General features: G+C 42.3%; 1 protein-coding gene across 6 annotated transcripts in view; it reads left to right on the top strand.

Annotated features, from left to right (window-relative positions):
• The window catches only part of CCDC62 (coiled-coil domain containing 62), a 44,471-nt gene that overhangs the window by 4,425 nt on the left and 26,942 nt on the right, over positions 1-13,104 (top strand). For 4 of the 6 annotated variants that reach the window (XR_007145920.1, XM_047828403.1, XM_047828407.1 and 1 more), the window contains exons 3-6: positions 1,697-1,863; positions 4,106-4,207; positions 5,880-6,051; positions 9,068-9,169. Coding sequence is in view for 5 of the 6 variants with exons in the window: in XM_047828403.1 (XP_047684359.1) it covers positions 1,697-1,863; positions 4,106-4,207; positions 5,880-6,051; positions 9,068-9,169 (543 nt within the window). In the remaining variant the exon portion in view is untranslated. The remainder of the gene's footprint in view (positions 1-1,696; positions 1,864-4,105; positions 4,208-5,879; positions 6,052-9,067; positions 9,170-13,104) is intronic. The other 2 variants (XM_047828404.1, XM_047828405.1) reach the window with 1 other exon arrangement.

Genomic DNA, 13,104 nt, shown 5'->3' with positions numbered 1-13,104 from the left:
TAAATATGTAAAAAAGACAATCATTCTCATTACTAATTAGGGAAATGCAAATTAAAACTGTAATGAGATAGACACCCTTTACGTTTCTCAGACTGGTAGTAGTTAATCAGGTGTTGGTAGAGGTGTGGAGCCAAGGGAAGACTCCTTCACTGCAGGTGGGAGCGTCGGTGCAACTACTTTGGAAAATCATTTAACAGTATCTAGTAAAGTTGAAGATAAACATGGCTCATGGCCCCAGCATTTCCACTTCTAGGAATATACCCACAGTTCGGAGGACACATGAATTACCTAAAGATCTTGTTAAAATGTAGATTCTGATACAATAGGTCTGGCACCTAAGAGTCTGCATTTCTAACAAATTCCCAGGTGATGTCAGTGCTGGTGGCTCAGGGACCCCATTTGAGTACTAGGATGGCTCCAGAGAAATTCGTGCAAAAATGCACCAAGATACACGTATAAGAATATTCAGAACAACCTTGTTCATAGTCCGCTGCAAAGTGGAAGCAACCCAAGTGACCACCAATAGAATGGGTAAATAAATTTTGGCATAATCATATAATGGGATATTATGTAGCAACAACAGTGCCCAAACACCAGTTAACCACAACAATGTGGATAGATCTTAGGATCATAATCTTAAGTGAAAAAAAACAAACAAGAACTCGGAGTATAATTCTAATTATATATGGTTCAAATCAAACCGTATTTTTAGGGATGTGGTCATAGGTGGTAAAACTATAATTAAAAAGCAAAGAAATGATTAAGTTACGGATAATGTTTGGGAAAGTGGAAACTGGAGAGATTGTGCTTAGGAAGTGATATCCAGGGGGCTTCTGGGTTGCCGACAGTGTTCTATTTCTTGAATATGGTATCGTGTGTTTCATAATAAACTTTTTATTTAAAAAAATTTTTTTTAATGTTTATTTTTTAGGAGAGAGAGAGACAGTGCAAGCAGGGGAGGTGCAGAGAGAGAGGGAGACACGGAATCCAAAGCAGGCTCCGGGCTCTGAGCTGTTAGCACGGGGCCCGACATGGGGCTCAAACCCACAGACCATGATGTCACGACCTGAGCCGAAGTTGGACACTTAACCGACTGAGCCACCCAGGCGCCCCCATAATAAACTCTTTAAAAAGAGTTATCCTTTAAAAAATTCTTTAGCATGCTTACCTTTTATTTTTATTTAAAATATTTTTAAGTTTATTTATTTTTGAGAGAGAGAGAGACAGAGTACGAACAGGGGAGGGGCAGAGAGAGAGAGAGAGACACAGAATCTGAAACAGGCTCCAGGCTCTGAGCTGTCAGCACAGAGCCCGGCGGGCTTGAACCCACAAACCGTAAGATGATGACCTGGGCCGAAGTTGGACACAACTGACTGAGCCATCCAGGCACGCCTATTTTTTTTTTTTAAGTTTATTTATTTTGAGAGAGAGAGTGTGCAAGCGGGGGGCCGGGGGGGGGGGCAGAGAGAGAGAATCCCAAGTAGGCTCTGCACTGTCAGCACAGAGCCCAGTGTGGGGCTCGATCTCACCCACCAAAAGATTATGACCTGCACCAAGACCAAGAGTCTGATGCTTAACCAGCTGAGCCACTTACGCACCCCATAGCACACTTACCTTTTTAGTTTTGTGTTTGAATATGATGCATTTTAAGCTTCAGTTCTGGTCACAAGTTAGTTATTGATGAAATTTCCCTCAGGTGAACTACACAAAAGAACTGAAATAATCCGGTCACTCACGAAGAAGGTAAAAACCCTTGAATCTAATCAAACTGAATACCAGGTGGCTCTTCAGAAGACTCAACTACAGCTTCAGGAAATGGCTCAAAAGGCAACCCATTCCTCTCTCCTTTCTGAAGACCTTGAGGTTGGTTTTATTTTGTGATGAGTTTCACTTGCCCAAATTCTGTTTGTGTTTCAGTTACTGAGAAATTGGATTTAAATGCTTCCATGAAAATGCATGCCTGTGTATGAAATCTGTCCTTCCCTCCACTGCCATGGTTTTGTGTCCACTGTGTGGCTTTGGTTGGCTGCACAGAGCTGTGCCGTCTTGGAGATGAACTTCATTACCACTTTTGCTCTCAGGCCATTGGGTCTAGGAGCATCTGTCATTTCATCAGTAACGGGTTATTTAAAAAAATTTTTTTTTCAACGTTTATTTATTTTTGGGGACAGAGAGAGACAGAGCATGAACGGGGGAGGGGCAGAGAGAGAGGGAGACACAGAATCGGAAACAGGCTCCAGGCTCTGAGCCATCAGCCCAGAGCCTGACGCGGGGCTCGAACTCACGGACCGCGAGATCATGACCTGGCTGAAGTCGGACGCCCAACCGACTGCGCCACCCAGGCGCCCCAGTAATGGGTTATTTTAGAAGCCTTTCTCAGAGTCTGAGATGAGTAAGTTTTGGTTGGAAGTTTTGGTAGCTTCCAACTAGGCTTTCTCATGCCTTATATGATAATGATAAACAATGATAAACATGATAAAAATGATATGGTAAACAATGATAAACATAAACAATATCTATGTCATGTTAGTGGCCCATTGGGAATAAAATCGGTAAGACTGATTTTCCAGTTTTCAGCTCTGGTCATGAAGATATTTTTTGAACTCCTGTTTTATGAGAGGCATGGAGAGAGCACCATATTTTTGTTTCATAATAATCATGCCTTTTTTATTTTTTCAGATTATTCTGTAGTTTCTAGGTAGAAGATAAGTAAAAACTATTCTAGAATCCAGTGATATGTTGCATGAAAAAATGGAAATGTAGGGGTGCCTGACTGGCTCAGTTAGTGAAGCATGCAAATCTTGATCTCAGGGTCATGAGTTCAAGCCCCACATTGGGCATAGAGCTTACTTAAAAAAAAAAAAAAAAAAAAGGAAATACATGAGAGAGGGAATGAGCAAGATCTCTGGTGTCTTTTCTTATAAGGATACTAATCCCATTGTGAGGGCCCCACTCTCGTGACCTCTTTTATACCTGATTATCTCTCAAAGGAGCATCTCCAGATAACATCATATTGGAGGTTAGGACTTCAACATGCATGTTTTGGGAGGGATGCAATGTAGTTTGTGGCATCAAGACTTTTTTTTTAATTAATAAGCTTTATTTTTTAGAGCAATTTCATGTTAAAATCAAAATCAAGTGGAAGGTACAAAAATTTCTCCCATGCCCCCTGTTTCCACCACCAAACACAGTCTCCCCAGCTGTGGACATTCTGCACCCACAGTAGTACCTTGGTTATACTCAGTGAATCTACACTGACACATCATTATCCCCCAAAGTCCACAGTTTACATTAGGGTTCATTCGTGGTGGTGTATATGCTGTGGGTTTTGACAAATGTGTAATGACATGTACCCGCCACCGTAGTATTGTACAGAATAGTTTCACTGCCCTAAAAAGCCTGTGCTCCATTCCTGTCTCCGCTAACCCCTGGCAACTGCTGACCTTTTTTACTCTCCGTAGTTGTGTCTTTTCCAGAATGTCGTATAGTTGGAATATAATAAGTAGCTTTTTCAGATTGGCTTCTTTCACTTAGTAGCATGCATTTAAGTTTCCTTCACGAAGATACTGTTTAAAAAGCCTCATTATTCTTTTTTTTCCCAACCAAATACATCATGTAGTTTGTATTTCCAAATATATCGTGTAGTTCTGTGGTTCAGTTCTGTGGTTAAGGGGGAAAAAAACCCTGATAAGTGGGAATACCCCAATATGAAGTGAAGTTCTTTCAACATAGAGTAAGAAATACAAACGCACAGAAGTTCACTAATGCTACTTGACTTCAGCGAAGGGAATCTCTTTACCAATCCGGTTTTCATTTGTTTATTTTCTTTTCTGCCAACCTAGAATTATACATGGAAGAGGTTGGGAAATAGACATTTATAAGCATAACCAGTATGATTCAGTAGGGCAAACATAAGTATGGGGAGGACGCTAGAGGTAATGGACAGAGATATTTGTATTCCTTTTTGATTGACTTGGCCTACTTTGTTACTAAATAAAAGGTACAGAAAAAACAAAACGGAAGACTGAGCACAGATTGCGGCTAATGATAGTAATGAAAGCTTTTAAATGATTCAATTAGTATTTTATGTCTTGTTTTCTTGTAGGCTAGAAATGAAAATCTCAGCAACACATTAGTGGAACTTTCTGCTCAGGTAGGACAATTACAAGCTCGAGAACAGGCTCTCACTACAATGATAAAGCTAAAGGTAATTCAAATAATAATACCTCCATCTGCCAGAGCACTTTGAACTTGATAAAGTGTCGTCACGTACATTATCTTACTTAAGTCCCATTGCAAATCGGATGGTAGAGCTACCTACCAATGTTGCTCTGTCTTTTAAAATTCTCATTTTAGGGGCATCTGGCTGGCTTAGTCAGTGGAGCATACAACTCTTGATCTCCAGGTTGTAGGTTCAAGCCTCAGGTTGTGTGTAGAGATTACTTATACATAAAAAAATATTTAAAAAAATAAAATTCTCAGAAAAGAGGGAAACAAGTTTAAAATGGTGTCTCTAAGGAGGCACCTGGGTGGCTCAGTCGGTTGAGTGTCCGATTTTGGCTCAGGTCTGACGGTTTGTGAGTTCGAGCCCCACGTTGGCTCGCTGCACTCAGCCTCAAGCACAGAGCCTGCTTCTGATCCTCTGTCCCCCTCTCTCTGCCCTTCCCCCGTTTGCACTCTCTCATAAATAAAAACAACAACAACAAAAATGATGCCCCTAAGGCCTTGAGAGAGGAGGCAGGACTCCACTTTTGGTCTCTGTCTCCAAGGCTTGTTCCATGGTTTAGCATGTCTGGATTAACTTGTTTTCTTTTGAGGTATCCAATATTATGTCTCATAAAGTCATTGCCAGTTAGATTGCTTGTTAAGTTTTTTTTTAATGGAGAGAAAAACTATTAGCAATCAAGTAGTTGATAGAGCCACTAACATGCCATGATCAGCGATTGGCAGTCTCTTCTGCTGTCACATATGTTTGGCAGCTGGAGAATAAGAGAGTGATTTAGGTATAATGGGACGCTCCTGGTAATTCACGTGTGATTTCCCCCAGCAGTTTACTGTTTTAAAGTGGTCATGGGCAAGCTTTCTTAACAGGGCCGCCTGGGTGGCTCAGTTGGTTAAGTGTCCGACTTCGGCTTAGGTGACAGTCTCAGAGTTCACGAGTTCAAGCCCCACATTGGGCTCTGTGCTGACAGTGCTGAGCCTGCTTGGGATTCTCTCTGCCCCTCCCCTGATCATGCTCTGTCTCTCTCAAATTTTTTTCTAAATTTTTCTAAATTTTTAAAAAATGTTTATTCATTTTTTAGAGAGAGAGAAAGAGAGTGCAAGCAGGGAAGGGGCAGAGAGAGAGAGGGAGACTCAGAATCTGAAGCAGGCGCCAGGCTCCAAGCTGTCAGCACAGAGCCTGACACGGGGCTCGAACTCACAATCATGACCTGAGCTGAAGTCGGACGCATAACCAACTGAGCCGCCCAGGCGCCCCTGGAGTCTGCCATTTTAACAAGCTGAAAAGAAGGGAAGAGAGAGGCCCATGGGATTTATCTGTAGTGCAGAGAGTAAGGCCCATTCCAGTGGCCAACAGCTCTCCTATTGCACGATCACACTGTGGTTATAAACTTTCTGAGACCACAGGCCGTGGTGGTTCATGCATGGTTGCCGGGGCAACTAACTAGGTGCAAATTGGAGCTCCATCTCTGACTAGTTGCGTAACACTCGTCTGTCACCTGCCGATAAAGGTAGTACCTACCTCAGAGAGCCCCTGTGGAGATTACGTGAGTTAGCAGCGAAGTGCCTAGAATGGAACCTGGCTCATAGCGAGATCTTATCCTGATTAGTTGGAACTTAAAAAATCTTACAGAACAGTCTTCACATTTGGTTTTTAGGACAAAGATATTATCGAGGCCGTCAATCACATTGCAGACTGCTCAGGAAAATTTAAATTGTTAGAGCATGCCTTGCGTGACGCTAAGATGGTGGAGACTTGTATTGTGAAGGAAAAACAAGACTACAAGCAGAAATTGAAGGCACTTAAAATTGAAGTCAGTAAACTAAAAGGTAAGGAAGAGATATCAACTCAAGCATTTTACCTCGGGCACATATTTCTTCATGTGGGTTCACTTCATCTTGTGATTGAGGGTAGGTCTGGCCTTAGGTCCTACCATGAAATGTTCATTGCACTTGTATACAATTATGCTACAGGTTTTTTTTTTGTATTTTTTTGTTTTTTTTTTTAAACATTTCTTTATTATTAAGAGACAGAGAGAGACAGAGCATGAGCAGGGGAGGGGCAGAGAGAGGAGGAGACACAGAATCCGAAACAGGCTCCAGGCTCTGAGCGGTCAGCACAGAGCCCGATGTGGGGCTTGAACTCACAAACCGAGAGATCATGACCTGAGCCGAAGTCGGACGCTTAACCGACTGAGCCATCCAGGCGCCCCTATGCTACGGTTTTTGTGTTACAAAATAAATAACAGACTTGGGGGAAAGTGCATAATGCATTATATTTTCAAAATACTTTTGCCTTTGCTGGACCAGTCAGCTCTTGTTAATTTATGCTTTGTAACAACCAGTGACTATATCTCAGTGGCGTGCAACCGTAAGCATGTGATAAGTTCATGTATCAGCCTGATGGGAATTGGCTTATGTTGCTTGGGCCCAGCCGAGCTGCTCCTCTGGGGGCTTTATGAGTCTCACTTCTCCTTGCTGGTAGGCTGGCCTGGGCACTTTTCCCCACCCAGGGACGACTGGCTGGCTCAGTCAGGAGAGCATGTGGCTCTTGATCTCAGGGTCATGAGTTCAAGCCCCACGTTGGGCATAGAGCTTACTTTATAAGTAAGGAAAGAAAGAAAGAAAGAAAGAGAGAGAGAGAGAGGGAGGGAGGGAGGGAGGAAGGAAGGAAGGAAGGAAGGAAGGAAGGAAGGAAGGAAGGAAGAAAGAAAGAAAGAAGAAGCAGAGACACATGAGGACCCGACATACCCTCACTCTGTTGGCCAAAGCATCATGTGGCTAAACCCAAAGTCCAGCAGTGGAGAAAGATCTGTCCCTCCCCGGGAGGAGCGCAGGGAAGGGCTGAGGAATTACCACAACAACACACCTGCCAGAGCGGCTTTTTGGCGCATGTTTTATTTTTGAAAATTCCTGTTGCATTCTCATTTTCTATTTTTGTTCTCAGAGTAACTCATTCATTTCTTTCTGAGTAATATTACTTGAAGCTTTATAGTGAAATGGAGGCTAGGTGTACCAAATAGGTTAGTCCTATTTACGTGAGTGTGGATGTAGGTGATGGAGTAAAAGCTTACCTTTTCCTACAGAGAGCATGGAGGTAGGCCCGCTTTTCTTTCTTTATTTCTTTCTTTCTTTCTTTCTTTCTTTCTTTCTTTCTTTCTTTTTCTTTCTTTTCTTTTCTTTCCTTTTTAATGTTTCATTTATTTTTGAGAGAGTGCAAGTGGGGGAGGGGTGGAGAGGGGGACAGAGGATCTGAAGCAGGTTCTGTGCTGACAGCAGCCAGCCCCATATGGGGCTTGAACTCACCAACTGTGAGATCATGACCTGAGCTGAAGTCAGATGCTCAACCGACTGAGCCACCCAGGCGCCCCGGTAGGCCCACTTTTCTCTGGCCATTCCCCACCCTGGGGCAGAGTAAATGGTCATCGAGCTCCACATGAGCATAGGCTCTCACCATGGAACAAGCAACCTTAGAATAACAAAGCTGTATTTTGGTGGAAGTTACTCTGACCTCTGTCCTTAGTGGAGTGCCTCGTTGTCAGAAGGTAGAGGAAAGAAGTATCTTCCAGACTGAGAAGGCACTTTGAGACTGAAAAATGAAGCAAGCCATTCCATACCATTCACATGGAGTTTTATTCAGGGTCACTTAGTGACAGGGGGATCGGGTGGCCCATGATCCTGGTGCTACATAAGCTACTCTCCACAAAGTCCAGACTTTAATCCATAGCTTTTATGGAGCGAGGGGCATTGTGATGAGGTCAAGGGTCGTTATCTAAAGTGGTGCCATCTGTGCACTAGAGGGAAGATCAGAATAAGCCTTTCTGAATTCCATTTAGGGCATGCAGTAACCTCCAAGGGGCCTGGAGCACACAGGCCCGAGGGAGGTCATTGTGCAGACATGAACCAGACGCAGTCAGTATTTTCAGTTCTCCTGCACCCCTGAGCCAGTGAGTCGCTGTTGAAATTGTGAAAGTTTATTGTGGTCGATTTAATTTAAAAGACTCAGCCTTCTAAAATCTTGTTCTTATGATGCCTTGACTTGTGCCAAATCGTAGGCTTTGTCTCCATTTGTAGCTTCAGCTAAAACCATAATCACACTGTAAGCCCGTTGACAGCAGGGACAGACTTTGTCATCTCTTTAAAGGATGACAGGGTAATGGACAGTGGACTAGAGAGTGAGGGCAACGAACTCAGTCCGGGTGGACTGGGAAGGCGGCTTTGAGGAGAACATTTGGGCAGAAGCTTGGATGGCGAGAAAAGTAGCCATGTGAGGATCTGGGCCCAGAGCCTTCCAGGCAGAAGGAACAGCAAATACAAAAGCCCTAGGCCGGGTTTTGAGGTTGGGACACGTTCAAGGAACAGAACAAAGAATGGGGAGAGTGACAGTCAGGGCCATGCAAGGCTTGGGGTAGTGAGTTTAGATTTCATCCTAAGTGTGGTAGAGCTTTTAGCGGAGAAGTGACATGAAGAGTTTTACTTTTAAAAGATTACCCTGCGGGTCCTGGTTGGCTCAGTCAGGAGAGCATGTGATTCTTGATCTTGGGGTCGTGAGTTTGAGCCCCACATTGGGGGTAGAGTTTACTTAAAAAAAAAAGAGAATAAGACTACCCTGATTGTTCTTTGGACTCTAGGCTGTAAAAGAGAGGCCAGTCAGGGATACGGAAGCCTGACAAGGGTCACTGCCAGGGATGCAGTGAGATTCAAATATGGGGCCTATTTTGGTTGTAGCTCCAACAGGATTTCACATTGATTGGAAAGGGTGCCGAGGGCATGAGGTATTCAGTGTATATAGTCTTCTAGGAACTAGTATTTATTTGAGGACTTTTGTTTTCTTCTATTTGTGAAGAGGATCTAAATGAAAAGACAACAGAAAATAACGAACAACGAGAAGAGATCATTCGCCTCAAGCAAGAGAAAAGTTGCCTGCATGATGAATTGGTTTTTACTGGTAAAAATAGAAGTTAATTTAAGCGATTGAATAGTTATATATTTGTAACCTAAACTTTCTATGGTACGACCACAACAGACTGAAGGAATTACACCTCTATCAAAATAGTAGTTTTTTGTTTTTTGGTTTTCTTAACAGCCTTTAAGGGACAGGGAGGGACCAGTCAGGGAATATTAAAGTCATTAAAAAAAAAAGGGCGGGTGCCTGCGTGACTCAGTTAAGCGTCAGAGTTGGTTTTGGCTCAAGTCATGATCTCACGGTTCATGAGTTCGAGTCTCAGGTCGGGCTCTGGGCTGGCAGTGTGGAGCCTGCTTGGAATTCTTTCTCTCTCCTTCTCTGCCCCTCCCCTGCTCTCTTTCGCTCTCTCTCTCTCTCCCAAAAATAAATAAATAAATTTTATTTTATTTTTTCGAAATGTTTATTTTTGAGTGGGGGGAAGGGCACAGAGAGAAAGAGAATCTCAAACGAGCTCCTTGCTGCCAGCACAGAGTCCAGTGTACAGGCTCAAACCCATGAACCATGAGATCATGACCTGAGCTGAAATCAGGAGTCAGACACCCAGCCGATTGAACCACCCAGACGCCCCCTAAATAAGGAAACTTAAAAAAAAAAAAAAGCAAATTTATCACTAGTTTAACTTAGGTCCCCTCAAGATAGATATAAATATTGCATTCCACCCACCCTCCACCACATTCTCCCACACTGCCCACTGTATATACCCCACTAGTTTCCACTAGTTCAGACCTCTCCCTCTCCACTTCCAGTCGAGAACCACTGATGTACAGATCTTCTCTCTGTCCTTGCCAGCCAAATTTTATTAGGCTTTCATTCTGGTAGTTTGTATGAGGAAAATCATAGACTTGGAGGTGAAGTTTCAAATAGAATTAATTAAATTGACATATTTGGGGTTTATTTATACACACCCTTAATGCCCTTCCTTCTAGGAGAATAAATTTCTTAAAGGGCAAAATGCATTATTAACATTTTTTCACATAAAATGAAATTCTTAATTTTAAGGTCATGTGATTAAAGATTGGGGAAAATGCAGTTTTCTACCAGTAGAGGTCACTGTTTTCATTATTTCTAGGATTGCTGTCTCAAAGTAATCTATTAAAAATGTATGTGTAAATGAGATATACATGTATCCTAAAGTCATATATGTATATATATAGCTCTACAGTTGAATTCAAACAATCTTTGGGTCAGCTTTTGTGTGCCAGGCACTCTGCTAGTTGCTATGAAGCTCATAGGCCCACAGAAAATCTAGTACTGTACAGATGTGAACACAATGCTGTGGGAGGTCAGAGGAAGGAAGATATTTACAATATATTTTAACCGTCTCCCTTTGTTTTGATTTGGCAATTTTTACTCCTACATCCTATTGTGTATTACTAGGATGTATTACGGATTATGGAATTTGTTAGATAATACTATAATAAATCCATTTTGTGAATAATTTTATTATTTTTTATGTTGATTTTTTTTTAAATGTTTATTTTGTGCGAGGCGGGGGAGGGAGGACATGAGTGGGGGAGGGGCAGAGAGAGGAGGAGAGAGAGAATCCCAAGCAGGCTCCATGCTGTCAGTGCAAAGCCTGATATGGGGCTTGATCTCATGAACCGTGAGATCATGATCTGAGCCCAAATCAAGAGTCAGACACTTAACCAACAGAGCCACCCAGGCACCCCTCCTAAGCTTATCTCTTAAATACCTTTTCTTTTTTGTTGTTGTTGTTTATTTATTTATTTTTGAGAGAGAGAGAGAGAATGAGAGAGAACACAAGCAGGGGAGGGGCAGAGAGAGAGGGAGACAGAGAATCCCAAGCGGGCTCCATGTCACTGGCGCAGAGCCTGATGCGGGGCTGGAACTCACGAACTGTGAGATCATGACCTGAGCCAAAATCAAGAGTCAGACGCTCAACTGACTGAGCCACCCAGTTTCCCCTCTTAAACACCTTTTCTAGTCATACCACTGTCTCAAACAATTATTGTGTGTTTAAATTATAAAAGTGAAGGAAGCCTAAAATAATTTTAAAAGGCTTAATATGTAATATCCTGTCAGATGCTATAACTGAAAATGAACACATTTTATTTGAAGCTGGAAGATGTCTTAAGACATCTTAAGATGTCTGTTAAGTTCAAAACTTTTTTTTCTCTTATTGAAGATGAAGTGCTTCACATAGATGATGTGTTTCTTTGTTTTGTACATAACTACTTATAAGAAGTTTGCAAATAAAGTGATGATACTAGTTCATATTTCTGGGGTCCTGACTGTCCTGTAAACGAAGCCCCGTGGCATTGAGTGATTGATTGCCTAAGGTCTCCTGGTCAGTAAAAGGCAGAGCCTTGACCAGATGTGGTGGGTGCAGACTACCAGGGCCCTTTCCCCTCTGGTGTCTTTCTTAGGCTGCTCGCTCAGGCAGCTACCAGCAGAGTCCGACATCTCTTTGTTTTCTGTGACCACAGAAAGAGTGGTCCCACCGCTTTGATCTCTCAGCTAAACCCAGCCATGTAGAAAAGTATCTGACCGAGCGAAACACCGATATTTACAGTAGAGTTGCCTCTTATGCACTAGTAGATATTCTAAAGTCCGAGATTAAGGCAAAGTTCACATATATTTAAAATTACCCGTGAACTCCAAATATGGCTTTTGGTCAGGGGCCGTACTGTATCCAAAGTATCTCGAGTATCTCAAAATACTAGGAATTACACCCACCGTGTCACAGTGCTGCTAATAATGAGAGGCAAGCGGAACTGAGCCCAGCAGAGAGAGTCACAGATCCACTGTGGGCATTACTTCCAGTTAAACTAGCTGCAATTCCTTTTTTAGTTTTTTCTTTGTGCTTATAATTGAATTCACATAAACTGAATGCAACTCTGCATAAATAGTGCAGGCGCACTGCATTTATATGCTCTCATGATGGTGTTGACGCCTATAATGCAAAGAAATAAATTCAGAACGGAGTAGAAAAGACGTGATAGTTTCAAGCTGACAACGTGGCTTTCACTGAACTTCTCTTCACGTTTTCCATCTTGTGCACGCGGATTACCTTTCAAAGGTGAGATGATGCTGCAGACCCATGTTGGAAGGGCTGAGCATGAGCCACGCTGGGGAGACTGGGCGGCGTACACAGACCTGTCTGGCTCCTTCCTGCAGCTGGTGCCCTGACCCCCAGCGCAGCTGTCCAGTGGAGTTACAGTCTGCAGCAAAGCACGGGCCTGTGTCCTCACGTGGTCTTTGCAATGTCCAGATGGAAACTGACGATAAAGACTTTTGTCCTTTTTCATGTAAAATGAAAATGTAGAAAAATGACATGTAGAAGGTGTTTTATGAAAGAACCATAGATAGAAGTTATAAATTTTTATTGAGATTGTCTCCGATTTACTTCGAATTCAATTCATGTAGTTACAGGGTCATTTTATACATTTAGTTTGAACTTCTTATAAAGTTACTGATTTTTTCTGAAGTGAAGCATTTATTGTTGATTTCTGATTTCTGTGTGAGTCACTTTATTTCTCCTTTAGTGTAATATTAATGTGTTTTTTTTTTTTTCTGGTACTAGTCTTTGTATAGCACTTCAGATTCTTTTCTTCCTATGGGTTCTCAATTTACCAAGTTCTGAAACCGTTTTATTTCATTCATTCATTCATTCATTCATTCATTCTGTTGATAAAGGTAATATGTTGTTTGGGTTTTTGCAATGAAAATGCATTCATGTTAGTCATGTAATGTGAACAAATTTTTATTTTTATTTTATTTATTTAAAAAAAATTTTTTTTAACGTTTTTATTTATTTTTGAGACAGGGAGAGACAGAGCATGAACGGGGAGGGTCAGAGAGAGGGAGATGCAGAATCTGAAACAGGCTCCAGGCTCTGAGCTGTCAGCACAGAGCCCGACGCGGGGCTCGAACTCACGGACCGTGAGATCATGACC

This window comes from Prionailurus viverrinus, chromosome D3 (assembly GCF_022837055.1).
Source record: "Prionailurus viverrinus isolate Anna chromosome D3, UM_Priviv_1.0, whole genome shotgun sequence".
Classification (NCBI taxonomy): Eukaryota; Metazoa; Chordata; class Mammalia; order Carnivora; family Felidae; genus Prionailurus; species Prionailurus viverrinus.
The sequence above is the reverse complement of the archived record's forward strand: the minus strand, read 5'-3'. Positions and strand labels throughout refer to the sequence as shown.